The sequence below is a fragment of the Ooceraea biroi genome, chromosome 7 (assembly GCF_003672135.1).
Source record: "Ooceraea biroi isolate clonal line C1 chromosome 7, Obir_v5.4, whole genome shotgun sequence".
Lineage (NCBI taxonomy): Eukaryota > Metazoa > Arthropoda > Insecta > Hymenoptera > Formicidae > Ooceraea > Ooceraea biroi.
The window spans coordinates 10555864-10579598 of NC_039512.1; the positions used below are offsets into that span (position 1 = coordinate 10555864).

General features: G+C 40.7%; 1 protein-coding gene across 1 annotated transcript; it reads right to left on the reverse strand.

Annotated features, from left to right (window-relative positions):
* Nucleotides 1-5060: 5060 nt before the first annotated feature.
* LOC105279885 lies at nt 5061-22756 on the reverse strand. The gene is made up of 11 exons (XM_020031834.2): nt 22618-22756; nt 20532-20726; nt 18693-18778; nt 17711-17907; nt 17290-17407; nt 16835-17074; nt 14452-14609; nt 11683-11798; nt 11249-11459; nt 10198-10689; nt 5061-8270 (listed from the first exon to the last, which is right to left on the reverse strand). The coding sequence occupies exons 1-11, from the start codon at nt 22736-22738 to the stop codon at nt 6278-6280; spliced, it is 3927 nt and encodes a 1308-aa protein (XP_019887393.2). The 5' UTR covers nt 22739-22756; the 3' UTR covers nt 5061-6277.
* Nucleotides 22757-23735: the final 979 nt, after the last annotated feature.

A 23735-nucleotide genomic window follows, 5' to 3' on the forward strand; every position in this document is an offset into this window, starting at 1 on the left:
AAGAATCTGAAAAAAAAGTCCGAGTTCTAAAGATCCAATCCATTTCCGACGCGTTCAACCCGCTCTAATCCCCCGGAAGATGAATCGCCCTGTTGGCCACCCTGAGGACAGGATGCAGACGTCAGTGGCGTCTAAGTGCATGAAAGAAAACGGCTCACTGCGAAGAGCGACGTGTCTCCCTCGTCGCGGGCCAAGCCGTGCTCTTTGTCGACCGAAGGGTGGACAGCTCCTCCACCCGGGTGGTTCAGCCGCGGAAATGACTGTGAACGAAATTCAATTTGCTCAGTGGGACGCGACGCGACGCGACGACGTTCCTGAAGACGGGCCTGAAGAGGGCGGTTAACCGGAAACCGTAGCTCGGTTGGCGTTCTTAACGAGAGCATCCAGAATGCGCCGCGAGAAACTCCAAAGCCCGCGTAATCGGATCGCAGTGAATAATGGGAGCTCTTGCGCGAGGCCTACAGCGAGTGATCCCTCGATAGTTTAAACGAGGATGGTGTTCTCGGCTTGCGAAAGAGACGAGCTAAACTTTCACGTTGTTTTCGTCCAAAGTCCTTTGAAATTTCAAATGTCATGTAACTCCCAAAATCTCATTAATGACATTAGTGTATTATATAAGCTTAAAATACATGCGAGCTTTAGTTTGTATGTATGTGAATAATACAGTTTTTTCTGATATATTTCTGATATGATCTTTCTATTATCAAAATGGTAATACACTTTGAATATTTTATTTTGATTGTAGAATATGTTTTTTCTCTATATTAATTAAAAAGTTTTAACGCATAATTTTTATTACTGATCGGCAAATTTGTACATACCAATGGATATTGATTGTGTTCGAGCGTGTTTGAAAGTACTTTTTTGAAAAAAACGAAAAACTAAGATAGACAAAGATCAGTGTATGCTAATGCACACAATTTACACGTTGAGCAGTGTAGCAATCAACTTTCGTCACACGTCGCCATCAAGCATGCTAAAAAGGATTGTCTGGTAATTCGTAGCGACCGGCTACGAAAGATTTTCGCTCTAACGAACTGGGAACGTAGAGACAAAATCGCATTCGCAACTCGCAACAAGCGGCGACGCCGAATTGCAGTTCCTCACGCTCTGCCTTTCCCACCTCTGCCAAAGTGAAAATAGGATGAAAAGAAGCGCGGACCGAAATTCGATTTACTTCGTGGATGGAAATGAAGATCCACAAAGAACAGCCGATGCCAACCAGCGAGCGTTCAAGGAAAAACTTGCTGTAGGTTTTGTTCACTTTATCTTCTTATAAGTCTAAAAATTATTTTACGCTGTCAAAATTACTAGATTATTGCATTGAATATATTCAAACTGTGAAAAATTCAACAAATAAAAATCAATTATAATTCTAATATAATTATTATATATAATCGGAGATTAGGAATTAATAGATGTTAAACCTTAAACATTTTAAAACAGAAAATTATTTTATAAGTTTCAAAAATTTCATTAATTTTAGAAAGTTTTAAAGTTTACAAGAATTTTTAAAATTTTTAATAACTCAGACGTTGAAGAATTTTCAGAAATTTCTACATTTTTAGAAATTGTGATGGTTCCAGAATTATTTAATGATATCATACATTAGCATGTAATTAACAACGTAATTTTGCGCGTAATGCAGAAAATTGGACTGTCAAGCCGTAAAAATTGATCTCGTAACAACATTATGGTGTACGTGCACTTTTTTATTGGATTTGGGTTGCCACAAGTTGCTATCGAGTGTCGCCACGACGATGGACAATTTTCAACTTCGATCGCCCCTGGCGTCTGTCGAACAGGTACAAACATTAATGAAGTTATCCTTTGAAACTTTCTTAATAAAGAATTATTGAGCGTGTGTTGGTTCTCGATAAGTTACGCTAGGAAGCATCGTCATCTTCTCAGCTGTTGTGTAATTCAATCGAAGTTCCTAAAAACATTCTAAGCCGTCTACTCATTAATTTGCATAATATTCCATCAAGTATCTCAATTTTCCGACATGTAGAGTGAGTTCAATTTCATGCAAAATTAAATTTATAGTCTATGGATTGAGAGAAAATTAATTTTAGCTTTCAGATATCATTATAGCAGCTTTAATTATTTATAGATGATCAAATTACTGCTTTCACAATACAAAAGGAAAAAGTAATTAAATACATTTAATTAGAAAAGGCGTGACACAGAAAATACGAGAAGCAATCTGATAAGGCGTACTGATCCGATAAACTTAAATAGCTGTAGAATGTGATACATGAATACGTCAATTAAATAAACTTGATTTTAGAGAGATACTCTTTAAAACTTTTCTTCCATTCCATTCCATTTCGCTTATAAATTCTTACGTTTGGCTCGTTGAATCTTCGAGTGTGCAGTTTTTGAGGCGATATTCGAGTTTCCGAAGATTGGAATCTTTTAACTGTAAAATTGTTATTTACTTCGCTCTTGGAACCTTCACGAATTTTGTAAATACTCGTAGTATTGCTCATGTTATTTCGATATTGTTCTCGAACTTCACTTGTAAAATTGAAATCCCCGGATTCAATAAAGATTAGAAAATCTCGCCAGTGGAAAGTTTCGCAACTGAAAACGCTTGCGGTCGTTTCGATTACTTTCCTGCTGGCGTTTCACTGTCGTTTATTTCCTTTAAAAATCGCCCGTTTACACAGACGTACAAGATTGTCCTTTTTGACCGTGCGGTTCTTCGATAATTAACGCACACACATACGCACACATACACGTAACTAACAATTGCATTCGAGAAATATGTCAACTTCAATAATTTTTTTATAGAAGAGCGATTCAAAATGCATCGATCAAAATTGATGTTCTTCAAAACTTATAAAGTGATGTATCGTCGATCGATCAATATTTCAATTATCTGCAAAATGACAGAAATTGTTAACATTGTTATCTTTTTCAGCGCAGCTATTCCCAGGTGTACTCGTGCACAGTATACGTATCTAGGGGTGAGTATGCATAGTTACTTAGAGACACCTCGTGTACTCGTTTCGAAATCTAATTAATCCGACATCACGTTCTACTAACCGCCTCTCGGGTGGCACAATGTATTCTAACTGCCAAGTAGCTGGTATTGTCTTGGAAACAATGGCCGCCAGTGGAAATAGACGGACCGACCTTGTCCCGCGGGCAGCCAGCCGGTACAAATTTATTAATTGCTTCAGACGGGGAAGACGAAATTATGTACCTATGCATTCGCAGCACCTCCGATGCCGTCCGGAGCATAATAATGAGGTTGCCGTGCAGGTTCGTGCTTAATCGCTGATTACCGTGTGATAATTAGACGCGCGTGCCGCAGATAATCATGCCGCAGAAATTATCCCTCTCATCGACGTCGACGCGCTGATCGCAAACTTGTGCGGTTTAACCGTAAGAGTTTCAACCACCGTGACTCATCCGAACTTTGATCGAATTTGATCGCGTAATATATTCATCGTTTCCACGATATTACACCCGCCGAATTAACATACTAAACGCAAATTTGACATAATAATTTAACGCGATATAGATGCAGAAACAATTAAAACTTTGATTTCAATGCAAGTTTCCTTTGGAGCGCAAAGATACTTTAATGCAATGATTATTATCGAATGATGCTTTTTCAATATTCTTCCTTTCTTCTTCTTCGACAAGCATGCTTACTGCGGACTTTCTAGTGCTCAATTTGGAACCAGTAACTGCAACTGCCGATTAAGCTAATTTTCGGACTACTAGTTTCTGGTAGAACTAGTTTCACACAAAAGAGATGCCTTGTTGCTTAGCTCATGAGACTCCAGGATGAACAGGAAAATCAAGATCGCCATTTCAATTCACCGTCGCGGTTGCAATTTCATGAAAGTTTGAATCTAGAGGGTGGCTTCTCTTGCAGACGGAAGATCCGGCTTTGTTCCCTTCATTACTTCTGACAGTATATCGTCTCAACAATGGATCACGCGGTGCCACGCACTTGTCACAGCGGCTGCAACATGGCAGTAGCTCTCTCTCTCTCTCTCTCTCTCTCTCTTTCCCCGTACGTGCGATGGATGATTACCGGTTACGTGCTGTCGCATAAGGCAGAGGACAACAGCATCTAAACGCCAACTTAGCGGTGCGTGCTTCAACTCGAGGACACAGCCGAGTTATCATTGTCAGATTGCGCGTGCATTACAACGCAGCTTGCTAAAGTTACGGATTTCTCCGTCTTGTCTGTATGAATCACTCGAGATACACATTTGCTAGATCAACGATCTCTAGTAAGCTTCTGGATCTTGGAGTTTGATGCTGATTTTTCTCCAGAAGTCGAGACGTTCTTTACGCCATTATTTACGCTGAGTTTTCTGTAGCTTATTTTGCGAGAAAGACTGTCGTGCTTGATTATTAAAATTATTGCATGCAGTCGTCATTCCATTTAGTTTAACTGTAACACTTTTATTTCTTTCTCGTCTCTTCCTTCCTCGTTCGCTTTTTATTGATATTTTAATATAATTTAATATACTTGGAAACCCCCAATTCGCCAAAAATATCGCAAATACTCGTGCAAACGGAAATTTCACCAACCGTCAAAACACTCGACCCTCTTTTTTCACTCCTTCAACCCTGATCACGCGGCGATACTTTCGAACGGATTGAATGACGTGGAACGTGATGAAACGAAAACACGAGAAAGAGCGAGCGGGCAAGATGAGAAAAGGGAGATAGCGACAGACCGATTGCAAGGGAAAGAGGGGTGGCTAGCGTGAAAATGGGCTTTTCCCTTCCGCGCGGTGGCGGTTGGAGACGAAGAGAATCCCATTACCGTAGGAACTTTGAAAATCAATTCGATTCGCCGGTAATATAAGTGAGAACTCGCCAACCACTTTGTCCCGATTCGCCCTGCCGTTCGCTGTTCCCTCCGCGCGACTTATAGACCCCGCTTCACTTAATAACAAACTTTGTAGGACGCATGTAAAATCGCGTGGTGCACAGTGCAACATTCGCGAGTGCATGGGAGATATGCGGTAAATGGGGGATATTCGCTGATGGTGAGAGACTCCGTCTCATACCGAATTTTCTGCTGAAAAAGTATGAAAAACATTTATTCTCGTTATTGTACAAAGTTACACGCGTACAAAAGCGCGAGCGTCGCGGAAATTATCGACATCCGACTAACGTCTGACATCCTGTCCGATCAAATCGGAACCCTGAACGCGATTGGCAACGCTCGCGAGAACAGTCTTGACAATCTATGGGCATATGTAGAAGAACATGGTTTGCTGTACAGCCTTAAACTTTACACTGAGAGAAAAGTCTTTGGTATTTGCGACTATAATTGCATAGTGAAAAAATTATAATTTTACAACATTCTGAAAAAATATTCAGGATGCGTATTATGATTATGGTGACTATAATGCAGCGTAAAATCAGCTATACAATACGTATAGTTAAAATTACAATAATGTTGTTGTCACCGAACTTATTGTGAATTATATTTAAATTATAGTACATGCAATCATTTCTTTTTCTCAGTGCAATAATATTGTTGCTATTTCATCTTAATCTTAATAACGGTGTTATTTTCTCTATGACGTGCGATTGCGTAACGTTTGTATTTGTATCCGCACAGTTTTAATTAGTAGTAAAAGTGTATTAGCAGTTAATGTAATAACAACTTATGATAAGGTAACACATAGATAAATTGCGCTAGCATCACTAAAATACAGTTCAATGTGCGAAAAATTGCAATATCTAAGATAGTAATAAATAATGATAACTCTAAATATTAGAAAATATTGCTATTACTGTTTGATTCTACATCATATGAATAAGAAAACAAACGTAATAAAAAACGCGTTTGAACATGTAAAAGATCAAATCTTTTTAATTAATTTGTTCGCTATTATGAATAATTGCAAATGTTTTATGATAGAAAATATAATTAACTATTATCTCTGGATCGTTTTTTCCCTACCTATTTCTTAATGTCATGTCCAAAATTATGCTACGACACTCTGAATCTTCTTATACTATTAATGCAAATAAATGTTAAATAACTATATACATTTTTCCTATTTTCCACTGTACTGCACTCAGTGTATAAAAATATCTCCAAACATATTTTATAACGTATCTGTAATTCAGAATATTTCATTGATTGATAATTGACTAATAATTACCGGATATCAGAGTTTTTTGCCAGTTTCAGGATACTACAAGAGTTGCGTCGACGTCCGATGGAAACGACGGAAATCCAAATCGCGTGCATTGGCAAAACAGGGCGAGACGTAGCTCGAGCCAATTATTTCTTGCACGCCGGTTTACGTTTGATCGTACCGGTATTCGAGTTGCTGGAATTCCCGTTGCTGGCGGACGACGAATCCGTGCTGGGCGTCTTCTCGCTCTTCGGCGTCACGGGCGCCGTTGGCGTCGGTATGCCCGACTTGGCGTCGGGCATCGATGGCGCGTTCGTGATTTTACTGGGCGCCGCCTCCACTCTCTGTACGATCTCCGTCTTCTCCGCATACGATGGCTTTTCAATTCCGACATCCTCTCGCCTGCGTGAAAACGATGGGATCCTCGTAACCCTCGGCTTTTCCCTTAGAGACGGCCTCTCCCTCTGCTCCAATGCTCTGTCTCTCTCGCTGTTCTGGCAATTCTGCTGTTCCGGCGACGGTATGGCTGACACCTTCGGTATATTCCTTTGATCCCTGTTCCTCGGCAGAGTCGCCGTTGTCGGCTTTATGATGATCTTCGGCTGCTTCAGACTGCTCGCCGGGGCGCAATTTTTCGGTTCCCGCGCGGTGATGATTATCCGCGGCTCTCTCCTCTCTGTTTCCCTGATCAACGAACCGCCGGATGTAACCTCCTCCAACGAACCTCCGGCTCGTATCGTTTCTGCTGTTTTCAGTTCGTGCGCGATTTTGTCGTCGAAGAGCGCCGTGGGACTCACGTTCTGATTGGCCTGGCACGGATTAAACACTCTCGGCGTGATCGCGATCTTCGGTTCCACCGTCGGCACTCCCGTACCTAACACCGGCTGCCTCTCGTCCCTGCTAATCACGATATGCGGTTCCGAGGTGGTCGACGTCATCATGGCTTGCGTGTCGCCTACCACCGCTTTGTACCAATTTGGGTTGCCCACTTCTAAAAGTCCGGCGGATCTGCCGATGTCCTCGTCGACGCTTTGCGAAGTCGGCGGATACGGATATTGATTTCCGTGAAGAGGGCACTTTGGATTGGCGTAAATGGCATCCGCACTTCCACCACCTTGGACGATCTTGTTGCCCTCCAACGAGTCTATCATATTAGGATCCGAGTTGTTCCTGGAATCCTGTTTCTTCAGCAACGGCCCCACGTGCAGATTTGTCGTGATCGGCTCACCTTCGCATTGGCTTTCGTTCTCCTCGATAAAGAACGCGCTCCTTTCCAGACTCTTCGAAGGTCCGAACATCCTCGGCGGCGGCAAAGGCGGTTGATTCGAGAACAAGTTCACTCGATTGCCACTCTTGTAATCCTTCAGCGAATTCGCGTGCTGCTTTGGCACAAAGAGGCTGTTTGGTGCAGGCAGTGATCGCCTCTTTTCTATGTCCGGCAATACCTTGGGATAGTTTCGGCGCTTGATCGTTTTTAGGGCTTCTTCGGGGCTTATGCACTCTCTCTCCACAGTTGGCTCACGACACGTCACGTTCACATCGCCCGTGCCAAAGGTTGTCAGGCCGGTCTTCATGTAAATCTCTTCATCAAGGAGATTCTCGCACCTTGATTCAGGCAATGGCGCCTCTGCAGTTGCTCCCGAACCGAGACGGGGCAGACGGGACTTCAACTTGGGATTGATCTTGGCGTACAGGCTGTTCGCGCTCCCCGAGTCCGACTCGTAGATTCTGGGAGTAGAGAAATTCGGCTTCATCATCTTCAGGACGTTTTCCATCGGCAGTGGGTCGCTCCTCGAGTGATGATGCTCGATCACGACCACCTGAGGTGCCAGCTGATCCGGACTAGGTTCATATTCGTTCACCAGCTCGATACCCCTCACTAATTCAATCGGCACTTGGTTCAGGATGGAGTTCGTCCTGGTTGCGGGGGTAGCGTCAATAGCCACGGAGACTTTCGGTGTCTTCGGTTTCTTTCCAGGACGCACAACCAACGCTGGGCTCTCGTCGTAGATCGGCTCCTCTTTTCTCTCCTTCAATGCTTCTTCCTCCATGCGTTGCTGTTCCTCCTGCTTACTCAATTTTTCTTGATGCTCCTTCTGCAACGTCTCTCGTGTCTTGCGCAGGAATCGCGGCGAGCATCTGTGCAAGCAGGAAGAAAGCTTAAGGACAAAACTTCGATCAATCTCACAAATTTGTTCTAAAAACGTGTTTCAGCATATTTGTGCCAGCCGATGCGTTAAAAAACAATTTAAAAAATTTAATACATTTTAATATATTTAAATTTTTAATTTATTTATAATGTATGTTGATTCTAGTTTTTGGTATTATACAAGTTAATTAAGAAACACTTGTTCTTTGCTTACAATTTAAGGCTTTAAGTTCAACAATTATTTTATTTTATTCATGATGTACTTAATTATTACAATTTAAATCAAATTGGAGAGTAGTACCAATATTATCGGGACATATTCAGCAATGAATAATATTTTATGGTGGGAAATCACCGTATGAGTTAATATTACACCATGTTACAGTATGTTAAGTAATACCCTTGTAAATTTTATATAATATGCAAAAATGAGCTTTATTAATGCGTAACTGCATAGTTGATATAACCTACCGGTTATGCCATCCAATTATCAAAGGTTATTGATCGTGCTGTTTTATGCATTTCACAAATGAAAGGTACGCATTAATTTCACGATTTGATAACGACCGGTGATAATAGCAGTTGCACTTTCACATCCCGATGCTAATTAATCACTTTGAATTCTGCACATTATACTGACAAGCAAAAAGTTACCAAGCCAAACGCATTTGTTTAATGATGTACTCATTCATTTAATATACAGCGTGCTATAATGCGTGTTTATAATTAAACATATTTCAAGTGTATGATTTTGCAATACACCGCAATGCGTTACGCGTACAGACTGATGAACCGGTGAAATAATACATATTGCAATGGAGATGCTGCAATGACAGTCCAAACACAAACGTAATCTATTTAATAATTTACAACGTTTCCTGGCCAGGAATTGGCAAAGTAAACGGCAATATTGTGAAAAATGTATCACGCAATCTTTATAAAATGTAAATATCGCAACGGGCTTTCATATTGCCGCACCAAATACAGTTTTCCTCTAAATCGTATTTTTTTATATTTCTACTCTTTTAAATTGTGCGGCAACACACACAGGAACGCGGTGGCACAATATTGCGATCTACAAACCAGAGATATCGCTTGATAAATGACAAGACACGAAGTTCGGCTGTAACAAGTTCAATTAACTTTGTAGGACCGCACTTAGCGGCCTTTCCCTCGAGTCAATACACCTAACGAAATATTCGAGGCGAAAGAGAAAAAGGGGGACTCAATTCCCTGATTTGAGTGATACGGACGACGTCTCAAAGCAACCAACCACTCTTTAAGCGGAACTCCTAATTGGATTACTAGGTCGCACAACCCTCGTCGTGATCGACGAATTTGCGAGGGTAAGCGTTCTCCGAGTATCTGCAGCTCTCTCTTCGCAATTAGGAAAGACGTAAGAATCGAGCCCGAAACGTTGACTGCTACGATGATAGCGCACAAAAGAATGACGTCGAAATGACGAAAGATTTAAAAAACCATTAATGCACCCCGGGTTTTGTGGATTTTATCCAAAACTCTTACTGAATTCTGGAACTAGCTCTTTCAAAACTCTGGAAAGGGAATTTTAAAATCAGCCAGAAGTATTATTGAATTGACATAATGAAGAAATAATTATGAAATTTAAAACTATTTCGAAATAATCTAGAAATAAAAAATTTAAGAATTTAATGATCTCAAATTTTAATTTTCATTTTCAATAATTGTATGATAATTCTATTCTATTTAATAAATCATCATTAATTTAATCTCGACGAGAGATATAGACAAAACGGGAACATTAGTATTTAACTATTTAACATCGCCATTTAAAATTTTATTTTGGAACGTTTTATTAGGAAATTATAAATTTAAAATTGTTTTGAAACCAATCATCCAATTAGTGTCGTATAATGCATTATTCAGAGCTTCGCTAACCTGTGCACGATTTCCTGCTGAATCCACTCTCTGACTTTGATGTGAGTATCAATGGTAGAGCTCGAATTCTGCCTCGACAGCTTGGATCTACGCCCAAAGTTGGAGTTGTTATCGTACGCCTTGTCATTCTTTATCACGTCATTCAAATCTGGCTTGCTATCGCTTTTGTAGCCCAGCTGGCTGTAGTGGTTGTCGTGTTTATCGGTTTTCGACCTCTTGACGGAGTCTTCTCTCTTCTCGCTCGCTCGCCTCTTCAACGATTTCTCCTTTCCCTTCACGTTGTGCCTCTTGTGGTAGATATAGAGGAAGATTGTGAGGTTTATCAGTATAAATAGCACGCTGAAGACAATCACCATCATCATCATCGACTGATTCTTCAACGTGCTCGGCTCCACCGTGGGCTCCTGTGCGATGCTAGTACTCGTCGTAAACATTATGGAAAATGGCGTTTTATCCGTGCTGGAGTCCGTGATACTGGATGGTGTTGTGTATCTGCTGAGAAATTAATAAACATACGATAATAAATTCACAAATTAATGAGAAAAATATTTTACCTAAAACATTGATCTTAAAAAACAATCTTCAGACTTAAACTGCACCGCCATCCTTGCATGGATGATACGTGAATTTTTGCATGAGCCCCCTTATCCATACATAGGCAATGGTTTTAATAACTTAAATAGAAACAATTTTATTAATTATTTACAGAAATATTAAATGAGAATAAATAAAACATTATTTGTATAATATATATTAATGCAAGAAATAAAATCAACATCATCTCACACTTGAAATTAGTTGATCAGTCCAAGCATTAAAGCACATGAGGCAATTAAGTAAATAAAATAACATAAGCTCAAATTGATTCTTCCGGAAGCGAAAGCGCTTTCCGCTCTCACAGATTTCTCTAAATTAAATCTTCCGGCTTATTCTTTCCGCGCAAATTCCAACGTTTTGCGCAGAGCTCTCGATTGCCTAGAAGCGAATTTGACGGCGACAACCTGCGAGGAATCGCGGAGCGCGAAATTAATTAGCCGTTTTTATTACCGACCTGGCACTGTAGGTCTCGTACTTCCGGTTCGCGGTACCGTTGGCGTATCTGCCGATCCCATCGGCGAAATCAAGGATCTGCGGTCGCGGACCTCTCGGTCGGGTCGGGCCCGGAATGTCCTTATTCGGGTGTCTCAGCAAATTGGGCAGGTCCTCATTCCAGAACTGCATCTCCACCGAGCGGTAGTGCGCACCCACATTAGGCGGTATGGCTATGTGCGAGAGAGGATATTGCCAGATGAGCCGGGAGCTAACAAAGGAATCTCGCCAAGTAAAACGAAACGCATCGCGACATAATCGCAGCGATACTGATTCGCTTCATCACTTGGTCGCATGATAATCAGCTGGGACGCGAAAAATCTCATTTCTCTCGAATTTTTGAGCGACCTCTCGCTCACGGGATGTTAGTTAGTGTGGAGATTTTCGCGGACTTACTTAGGTTGAAGTATGTCTGATTGACAGGGTCATACTCCGGCCACTCGATCTCGTACCGTCCCCATTCCTTGAACGCATTGGTCAGGTAGGGATATCGCTTGGCGATGTACGGGCTCCTGGGGAATTCGAGTATTTTCTTTGATAAATAATCGAGAATGATTAATGTAGCGGTAGAAATGCCCGATATATTTTGTTAGACTGTTATGGGACGCTTTGGGATTAACGCATCGTCGGGAAATTGGGGTGATACAGCAGAGGAAAATATCGGGCGTGATCCAAAATGATCCATGAGGATGCGCGAAGGCTTATCCCTCGTCATTTATGTATACGCTTGTTCGCACAGGCTGATGACGATAACAATAGATGATTGGAACGTTCCAATTAAACCCAAAATACTGAACAGATAAATGCATTATGTTCATTCGATTCACATCGAGAAGTCCACGTTCGTCAGCTGCGATTGGCTCGTGCACATATTGCCATTGACGCTAGTTCGCTAAATTTCTGCATCGTGGAATTTTCGCAACAGACTTCATAATGAATTGACGTCAGTGGGCTCCTGCATATTAATTAGTTTTTGAAAAAGCCCTTTTCGGCGACGCCATTTGTCTTCGGCCGCTGATGATTTTCGCGTGTCAGGAAATAATTTTTTAACGGCTGGTCGAATAAACGGGACGGATCCGATCAATCTCGCGTGACAGCGGAGTTCACGCAGCGTGGGACAAAAAAAATGTTCAGATCTCCTTCCGTCATTCGTTATCACTGATGGTGGTGCGGTACAGATGCTGCGTGTCGTTTATCCCGGCGAGGAGACGCGCCCTTACGCGCCAGATACGGTAACGCGTGAAATATCGATCAGCTGCGCGGCGTTTGCGAACGCGTTGCGTTCGCCGTTACATTTAAACACCTTAGTTTCACTTAATTGCTCCAACTCAACATGGCAAGGTGAATTACGATATCTCGACAAATGAATGAAGACTCGCAAGCACATTTCATAATTGATTGCATTAAATTGTGCCGTCCAATAAGGTTCCAACGTAATTACAAATTTCATACTTTTTGATATCTCATGCGCAGACCTGCCTTCTTTTTTTTTAAATAATTAATGTTTAATATAATTAAAAATCCGACAGCGCGATTTGAGCGGTCGCAGCTTTAAACTTTTAATATAATTAGAAATTCGATATTCTGATTTTAAACGAAACGCAGCGTTATCGCGAGGACATTGAGCTTGTTCGACCGAGTAAAGTGGAATGTTTTGTTAGGGGAAACGAAATGTCGAAATAATTTCGAACAGCGGATGATCTGTTTTCATCGCACAAATTAAAACGGCCGATTCATCGGATTGTTAATTCAACAATACCGAGTATCAACATAACAAGCGTTAAATTGCGCCGAGTTAATTCAAGATTGAAATCCGAATAAACGCACGTACATGCGCGCGCCTGTATAAAACCAAAGCGCAAAATAAAAAAAATTGACAACATATATTTAACTGCAATACGTAATAAATTATCCGTGTTCATAAAGCTCTCTCTCTCTCTCTCTCTCTCTCTCTTTCTCTCTCTCTCTGTGTAACGCTTTTCAAAGTTCTCGTCATTTGTTTAATTATTAACGCAGTAACTTGGCGCTTAGAATAACAAACGCTCTAGAATAGCCCTTCTGTGTATCAGTACAGTTATGCTGTGTTAAAAGCAGCATAACGTGTCGCTTTTAAAGGACGTTGTGAAGTCATCTATGTTTAATGTACGTTTCGGATATAATTCATACACTTTAAATGCGTAACCCAAATTAATTCTAAGCAGTATTTAATTATCCGTTTCCGAGTGTTACGCATTTTGTAGACGATCCGCTTTAACTGTATTCTGATTAATTTATTTTAATTAACTTTTAATTTATTTTTAACTGGACGTACCAGATATTTATTCCCAAAATTTTATCCAGTTTTATGTATTTTTCTTTTAATTTATCACTATCTGCATCTACACTTGAATATTTTTTAATACTATTTATTTTGAGATCGATCAGTGTACATATGAAATTCAGTTGTTTTTAAATGTACAATGGAAAAATGTATTATCGTCTGATTTAATTAAACTGAATATTTAGTTAATTAAAAATTGCGATCGCGGATACGTATGTACGTTTTCAAGTTTAACTTTAGCAACTACGAATTTGCGCGTCAACACCCAACAATTGTTCACTACTTGTTATTAAATACGAATGTTTCTACGCAGTATCCGCCACTCATACATCCAACTTTTAATACAAACTTTAATTTAACTTTAATGCGCATTGTAATCGCTTTATATTATATTACATACATTATTCGTTTATTTTTCTCGTCAGAGTTGCAATCACCAGCTAGTTCCAGAGAAATATATTTTTATTTTTCGACTAATAATTCATCACTGAAATAAGTTTAATAATTTATTTCTGAAATAAATTGTACTTTAAAAAATGAGACTAACAGTTAAATAAATTTACTACTTATGGATTTTTCAACACATTTTCAAGTTAAAGAAGATTCTCAATTTAATACATAATAATCAATGTTTAAATTTGGTGCCGCGAAATATGGATGACTTCGAATGAATGAAGCAAATATATCGATATCTATTAAAAAATAAGAAATAGTTTCAGAAATAACGATTCTTCAGTTTTTAATAAAAAGTTTTAACGTAACCCCAAACTTTTGAAAGATGAGATGCTTATATAAAATTATACATGAGAGATTTGCCGTTAGATGTTATACTTTTAATAACTTACCCGATATACGCGAAACTGCACCACCAGTTCATAATGGCCTCCGAAAGCAGCGTTTCTCTGACGTCATATCGACCACGCAGGTCGTACTTGCTACCATCCAGCGGAATACCCAATACATATGGCAACTCTTCTCCATGCACTGTGTGTTGACGTTGTTGCTGCGAACATAACAAGATCACTAGATGCGCTTTTATACCAAGGCATGGATTTTATCGACATTTCGATGCTACTCGCATAACGTGAAAATATCGAAGCTCAGGTTGTTACTTCCTTTCGACGGCTTTCCCTCTTTTTCGCTCTCTCTTTATATATTTCTCTCCCTCGCTTCTCGTATCTTTTATAATCTCCATTCTAATATTTCCAGTTATCAGAGACTTCTACCGACATTTCAATCTTTAATACTTATTTTATTTTTATTTCAAATATATTTTCCATGTTTTTCTTTACTTTTATAGAAGACAGATGTACATGTGCTTTCCGAATTTTATTAACGTACGATATGTTTTTTCTTTAACATATTTTTAAACTTATGATTCTTTAAATAATAATAAATAAGTTATTGAGTTTATTGTAAAATGTTGTAACATGTATTTAGGCCGAGTGTTTTGGATCCTTCTTTATTTTAATATTCATAATTGTCTAACAACGCGCACGTCTAGAATATTCTCCATTAATTTATCTATTAATTTATCTATTAGTATAGTTTATTTGGAATTTAATTACAAGCACGCTCATCATGAATTTCCATCGATAATTTTCGTATAAAATTTCCTGGGCACGAGTTCTCAGATTTATCGCATTCGTAATTATCTTTAGCGCGATAAACCGAGCGTATTTACAAACGCGTCAATTTGTAAAGTTCAATAGAGGGCGGAATTTACGAGGACGGATGGAAATTAAAATTCATCGGACTCGTTCGCCGCGCACGCAAGAGAAAGCGCGGGCGAAAGAGGGTGAGAAGGCTACGAAGTGAGAGGGACTGAGAGAGGAAGACGTAAACTGACACGGGGATGATGCACATTGCGAATCGCTATTTGCAGATTTAAAATCTAATATCCTTGTTGACGCGAGGATGGCGTTGGACACGAAGGTACATTCAATTTAGCGATATTCTCGGTTACTGGATGGCGGGCTCGTTGCCGGCGCACGCAACGCCGATAAAAATAGTTGGCCGAAATCCAAATGGGTTCGCAGTCCGGATTTTTCTCTCGGCGACTCCGCGAGTACAATGGCCGCCACTAGGTCACAACTCGCCCCTTTCGCGAGCTAAGAAACCGGAGACAATGAATACAATGCTAACTGCGTCGGGTGTCCCAAAAATCCTGTGCTGTCTTCGCGGATAGCAGTTCGCTGGCTAATTCAGCGTTGACTTTCCATTAGTAGATTTAATTGGAACTCGTTGCTACCGCGTTTCAATCTCCACATTAAAAGATTTTAACAATATTTCGACTCGGATTCCAATAAATCCAAAAATAATTAAATTTTAATTAATTACACCATTTTTAATTAATACCATTTTTCAGTAACGATAATTGAAAATAATTGAAAAAAAAACAGTTTTGTATATTCAAATTCACTCAAATTTATATGCACGTTCTATTCATATGTAACTAGATATTATAAAATTTCTAGATAGACGATTGAATGATTTGGCATAGAATTTTCATCAGTATTACGGCATTTCTTAAATAATCAGTTGATAATTTGAAAAGTTGTAGACTTAAGGATCTTAAACTAAAGCTCTGAAAGCTGTCAAACCCAAATGGACTATTAAAGACATAACTTTCAAGATACCGCGTACATTTAAGATAAATCCACAAATCTGCTAATCTAAAGTCGCAAAAGGAGGAGAAATCCAATTCCTGAGAGTTCTCAAGTCTTGCAGGCTCTTTTGCTCGTTTCCTCCCTAAACGATCAACACTCCTTACATCTCTCGCGGGAAGACCGCAGCTTGTTTCTCCCTTCTCTCTTCCTCCCCCTCAGAGGTTAACAAATTAGAAAAAGTAAATTTCCCGTTTCGCGCGATTCGCCGATAAAGAAACACAGCGATGAGAGACGCGCTGCACGTTTTCAGAAGCAACATTCCGTATCAGGGGTAGGAGGATGCGAGAGGGGGTGGAGGAGCAACGTCGCACGAAGCTGTACGAACTAGAGCGTTAAAGGAAGCGCGCTTCAACTCATCGCTCGTCCGCCCAACCCACGTGTACCCCTCTGCATCCTTCGCTTCTCACCCTTCAACTCCTCCTGCCACACTTTTTCGCACCCCTTTCTCCGTCCATTGACGCGGCGCGCAACATTTTTCCCGTCGAGTCCCGGTTTCGACGAGAAACGCGTCTGAGCCGCGATAATCGATCTTCGTTGTATCGTCGAGAGACCTACTTACTCCGGAGTAGTCTTGCATAGCTTTCGGATGCGAGAAGACGTACATGTAGCTCTTCGGGTTCGCCCTTGAATGCAAATTGGCAGTCATTATTAACGGCGCAACGATGCCACTGTCGGAGATCGCTTCCAGCACCAGGTCCCGATTCATCGTTGCGTAGTCCTTCGTGAATCCGCTCGAGAAGTCGCCATATTGCTCCAGCACCTTCGACAGGATCAGCTCCGGCTCCAGTTCATGCGTCGCCTGAGAATACAAAGGAAAGTTGATACCAGAAAATCATCATACGGGATTCGACGTGACAAGGGATCCCCGACGTGACAAAAACTTTTGACCTCGACAAGGTCTAATCATCCCGGATTCTGCGAGAAAGTACATGTCCCAAGTTACGTCCAATAAAATTGGAGGAAAGCAGAGATCGAGTTACTTCATAGCGCGATATGAGGCGCAGGTAAACTTACCTTGGCGTGATCTCGCAGGACCTCATCACGTTGTCCATCGAGCATACCGTGCAGCAAAGCAACTGGTGGAAGGATGTGAAACTTCTCGGACTCTGTTACGCCATACATCAGATCAAACCTGGGAAACAACATAAAACTAAACTAACCATTTAAATGCATTTGTATACATATTGTATTTAAACATTAATAGTTATCATAGAGATGTTATTTATAACTAATGTTACATAATGGCAAACGATTTTCCAGTAACTTATTAAAGTTGCTCAGTCCAAAGCGTTTAATAAAATTAGAATATACACGCGCGAGAAATGGATTAATTTTATATCATATCATGTCGTGTATTGTTCGATAAAGAAATCCGAAATTTGGATTTCTCCATTTTTCTCTTTCTCTCTCTCTCTCTCTAGTTCTGCTCTCATACCGGCCAAAGGTCTGGACGTTCTCCATTAAATTGAGCGGCTTGTCGGGGATGACGGCGCGGTCGATTAGTGGCGCGTAAGCCGGCACATATTTCGGCTTGTGGATTTTCACGTGCAGCAGCGTGTCTACATCCTGGTTGCGTAAGCACAGCGCAAGTTCACTATCGCTAGTAGTGGGACAGTTGAGAGCGTGCGCTACCTGAAAAACGATTCCCGCCATTGCTCACGAACGCAATGAACGCGGTCGACCACCCAACCCCCTCAGCATCGCTGTAAACCGTGTAACGATTCTTCGCCGTGACGAGCGACGATATTTCTTTCTGTCGAATTCAAATAGCGAGCGGAACAGAAACACGACGCTGTTATTTGTGAAACATACGTGTCGCGGTATAGAAAATAAAAGCCGTGATAAACGGTGGTTTTCTTTATTTCAGTATTTTTTCGAGACTCATAATGGCCGGAAATTCGGAGTTTGAAAATTTCAGAATCGTGAATAGCGAAAGCTAAATAGAAGCTCGATCTGTCGTGAACAGCGAAAACTTAAAGATCGAGAATTGATAAAAAATATGAAAATGATAAGAATAAAGAAATTTGAAATCCTGCAATTGTTCTTGCATCTAGAGTTCCCATAAACTTTAGATACCTATAGGTATATAACAAGCTTTACATACACAATTTATATAAATTGCTTTGTATTATTCGAAAATTTAGAATTACAAAGATATATTTTTCGAAATTAGATCAGGAAGACAACGAATTAAAAGAAACCTTTAAAGAAACTAGGTATCTAACAACTTAAGACTTTAAGAACTTTAGAAGGATTATAAATACAGATATCTCTCAAACTCTGAGATTGAGTCAATCGTGAAACTAACGATAATAGATGCCGCGATTTGTCATTTCGCGTGAGACTGAGATTCAAGCATATCAATCCTCATCGCGCGTTTTTATTCGCGACTGTTATGCAATAGCAGTTTTCTTTACCTGCTTGGTAATTTGCAGTGGTGCCTTACCGATGGCGTCCGCGCTCATTGCCGATCCGGACATCAGGATTGCCCGTTTAAACAAATCTATGTTAACAAAAATACCACAGATTAAAAATTTAGCTATTTAATACAATTCAGAATGTTTGACATTTTATTGAGGTTTCGCATTAAATAATAAAAATTCTCACAGTTATATTAAAATTTATCCCTTTTAAATTAATTTTTTATATGCAAACTCTGTTTTTGCATTCAAAATTTAAACTTCTAAAGTCCCTCGAATTAAGAAAAAGGTATTCTTCAAACTTTTCTTATTATTTTTGTATATATAGAATATAAAATTCCTGATAGCAATAGTGTCCCTCTTGACAACAATAATGTTGCATTTATCATTTCCCAAGGATGGCCCAACAAATGATTATATCCATGTGAAGAGGAGTGTTTGCGCAAATATAGAATGGCTCGGATGTTTGAGCACCCTCGCGTGGCACGGGAACGAGCATTTCTATCTCGACGTGTAAAATATTAAGTCCGGTTATTTTTCATAGCACAATATAATTATTGGCCGGACGCGGTGGCATTGTGCGCTCGGCCGGAAGAGAAAAGTTCCTTTTCCCGGCCTCGCTATTGCGAGCCGGTCAGATGAAAAATGGTCGACATCTTCTTTCTTGCTTTCGCTTGCTCTCACTGACCCTGCCGAGCGCCGCCGAGTACCCGGGAGTGCTTGAGTGCTTGCGGTCGATGTGCTCACCATTGAACACGTGTAGACCAGTGATTCTTAGCTCCTTATCAAACGCGAAAATATCGCGGTGCAAGCGCTCGGGAAGGAAAAATTCGAAAGGAGTAATTTGAAATTGAGATCTGAATAAACGGAGTTGCCCGGTAGTGACGGCAATATTGCACTCAGAGAACTTTTCTGAAAGACATTAGCACTCGAGAAATCAAACAAATATCGTATCAACTTAATCTGACAAGAGTTTGACTGCACGATAAAAAAGTTGCAAGGAAAATTGTGTATGACATGGAAAATTAGGCAGAGAAAAATTTCTTGTATGTATCTAAATTTGTGTATCATCAGATTAAAGAAGAGATACGCAAACGAGAGTTTGATTAATTTGTGATATGCAAATTTGGATTATATTATGTCGAATCTAAATCGCATTAGCTGTATCAGTTATATGATATCAATATAATTATATCTTTTCATGTTATAATTTTCTCGATGAATAGTTATCCTCCTCCACTCCAATGTGACTTCAACATTCTAATTTTCTAATTATAGTGTAAAAAGAAATAATCTGATTAATTTCTTGATGATTCATGAATCGTTCATTTGGAAGCATGGTAAACAACATCGCGACCATGCACATCAATGTATTTGCATTCAACGCAAAAGCGCATATATCTATTCCTCTCTCTCTCTCTCGTCTCTCCTTTTTCCCCCTTTCCCACTATATCACTTTATCTCTATCTCTTCCTATCTTCCTTCAATTAATCCGACGGCTATCTCTCCCACTAACTCGGGAATCGCGATCTCTATATGCGATCGCCATACACCTCTATGACTATGGATAATGTTTCCAATTACAGCGCGGAGAGGGATTAGCTCAGATTACATATCATCTTTCGATTCTTGCGAGTGGATATTCGTTACGAGTGAATAGTCGGGATCTGGTTTTTCTCGAAAACGATTGATATATATTAACAAGGATCGAATGGTGGTAGCCACGAAAAGTGAAAAATAGTTCATGAAGATTATACGCATTCAAAAGAAAGGAAATCTAGTAAGACTGATAAAAAAGCGATTAAATTAAGTACAACATAGTATAAAAATGTTTACCTTTTCTATTAGCTACCGGACTGATTAGCAGCAGATTAGCAAAAATAGCTCCGGTTCCGTGACCGACTAAAGTGACGCTGTTAGGATTGCCGCCAAATTCCGCAATGTTCTCCCTTAACCAAAGCAACGCCGCTATTTGATCCAACAAACCGAAATTGCTTGCTGTGTCGTCTCTAATTCCAGGTCTCAGGAAACCTACAACAAAGATCACACAATGAAATAAAGGAAGTATCTAAAGGGATTAACTGCCTTAGATATAAAAATAAAAAAACTTGGAAAACTCAATAATCTCGTGCAGCTGAGAGACGTCGGGATTTAGGAACGTGAAAATCCGGACAAACAGCATAAAATAAAGGTTCCCCGATTTAATTAAAAATTGAAAAAATCAAAAAACTTTGCTGGCCGTACATTCAGTAATCCGCTATCCGAGGAAACGTCCGCAAGTATCAACCGCGCGGGAATCGCCGGAACTAAAAATCCTCCAAAAACTCTACCGAAGCGCGGAAAAGTACATTCCTATCCCAGCCCCAACAACGAGAGGTTCCCATAAACGCTAATTACGGCAGTCCGAAAGTACTGTTTCCACGAGACACGTCCTTCTTGCGTTCCTTTTCTTATAGGAGATCCCGGATAACTGGGATTCTGGGTCTCAAGATCCCCGGAGACTCGCGTACTCGGTGTCCCAATTAATTAGCTCCACGGAGATGCAAAACTCTCCCCCTCGTCGCCCTTCCCGCCTCGCCCCGCGCCACACACCGCGCTTAAACATGAAGGCACTTTCGCGCGGTAACGCGATCGCCAGGGCTCTTTTTGCTCGGCAGACGCTTCGCGCGCGCGGCACCATATTTTTCCCCTGTTTTGCGCAGAGCGGCGGATATGGCGGTGGTGGCGGCGGCGACGATGACGACGATGGTGGTGGTGCCAGTGGCAACGGCAACGGCAACGGCAACGGCAACGGCAACGGCGGGGTGGGTTGGAGTTATCCGCAGGCTCCTCACGGGCTAACTCCGGTCCGGGGGTTACTAAGCGCTTCCCTAGCACTTTAACCTAATTTATGATTATGGTTTCGCGTCCGCCTCTTTTTTCCCTTTCGCAAACCACTCCACTTACCGGATATACCGAATGTACCCGCGTACATGCACGCCCGCGCGGTCGCGCGCGCACCGTGCTGCACCGCGATGCACGCCGTCCCGGTCGTCCATTTGCATTGCCGCCTGTCATCTCGCGAGAAGGAATTGCCGGAATTTCGCTGTTAACCCCTTCAGGACGAGCCGTTGTACACGACAATTCTGGATTGCAGGTGGAACGCGACGCGCTTCTATATATATGGCACTTTTTAACGGACTTTCTGAATAATGACGCTTTCGCATAGCCACTCGCGCAACGAAACATATATTATTACTGCGTTACCGTCAGTTACCGTTTTTTGCGTAACAATGAGGCAAATACACGTCTGGATGAAGCTTCGAATAATTTAACGCTGTTTTTTTTTATTTTTTCATGCCAGCAAACTGTATCGCGCAACAATCCAGCGTGAATGCTCCTCGTTGCCGTAAACCGCGCGTATGAATACGCTTTTATGACTGATTCACGCGATTCGTGAAATTTCGTATCAGGTTTTACGTTAGCTTCTTCGTTAGCGTGACGAATCGTTCTATCGGTCGTAAAATAGCTATTTATTATTAGCCGGGCAGGGCGACAGCGAGCTGTCTCGTTTACATTTCCGGTGACGCGATAAGTCAACCGCTTTGTATTGTTTAGCCTCGGCAAACTTCCCTCAAAAGCGAAGTTCAATATTGAAAAGCTCGGAGGCAATAAAAATTTAGATAAGAAGTTTGCGAGGCAGCCGGGCAGTTTAGCAAACGACGCGCCGTAACAAAGTTATTTATACGGCGCAGCAGTAAAAGTATATTAGGTGCCTAGTACTTTTCTGCATGGGGAATCGATCGATACTTTCACCCCGTCAGTTTGCAAGATGCGGGTTGACGAGGCCAATATATAAAGAGAGACGTGTCCAAATTGATAAAAAGGAAATATGTTACGCACGACAGTATATCCGTTAAAATATCCTTCACACCACGCTTACCTAAGATGCCCAATCGAAAATTAATCGTGACGAAAACAACGTTGCCGTAGGCCGCCAGTATGGTGCCGTCATAAGGATTGCCGCTGTTCCACTCGTAGCTTTCGCCATGGATGAACATCATGACTGGATATTTTTTCAGGTTTCTCTGACCTGAAACAAGGAACAAGCCGTCCTGTGGTTGGCATAAAAATATTTCCATCAAAAGTTTAATTTAATTTACTCGATCCTTAATATTGTTGACAATTCTCGCTGAACAATCCCCAATGGTTCTTTGAATCTGCTCGATTAAAGAAATACAAGGGAGAATAAAATTTCCATTAAAACGTTACTCCTCGGCGATCGATTGCTTCATCTACTGCAGCGATAGTAATTGTTTAATTGTATTAAGAAGCTTTCGAGAAAGTAGCGAAGGGAGGGAGGGGGCGAGAACGAGTCTTGCAAGATGCTCTTCGAGAATCTCTGATTTACATCAGACGAAAAATTATCGCCAGAGTTTGTTCGCGAGAATGGAAGCATGGGATTAGTCCCGGAATTTATATCACCACCCCTGCAAACTATCCACACAGTGAGCTTTCGATATTAGAGCAACTATAAATTCTTCTCCATCCCGTCCTTCGAAGGTAGTTTGCTTTTAGCATGCGATCCGCAAATTAGACCAGGACGAGAGCCTTCGGGGAGATTTATCGGGAAACCGCCGCGCTGAACACCGAACTTCCCGCTGACATTTGAATATCGAGCTTGCCGCTGATTGTAAGTAAATCATTTCATCTCCAAATGCCGCGCTACAGCAACGGTAGCTCAAATGTGATAGCATTGCGAGCGATATCATTATTCATACGCGTGTACACACAATTTATTCCATTAAACAATTAAAGTAATTCCGTCATTTTAATTGTTTAATGTGATGTTATTTCATTATGATTATCTCATCATTATTGCATTATTCTATAATTATTCCATTAAAATAATTAAATGTATGCTGTTTAATAGAACACTACGCAATTTGTTTATAGAAATTAATATTTTCTAGAAATCAAATTGTATCGCAAAATTAAACTTCTTTCTTTTAAATATACTAAATTTTTAGTCTTTAGAGTGTGAAATCCAAGCTTTAGTTT

Excerpts from the sequence above, each read along its gene's own strand:
- LOC105279885 (XM_020031834.2), bottom strand. The coding sequence starts at position 22,738 with ATGATGTTCATCCATGGCGAAAGCTACGAGTGGAACAGCGGCAATCCT. Across the intron at positions 14,610-16,834 it reads CTATGCAAGACTACTCCGGA|CAACAACGTCAACACACAGT; the intron begins GTAAGTAGGTCT and ends TTATGTTCGCAG. Across the intron at positions 10,690-11,248 it reads TACGAGACCTACAGTGCCAG|ATACACAACACCATCCAGTA; the intron begins GTCGGTAATAAA and ends ATTTCTCAGCAG.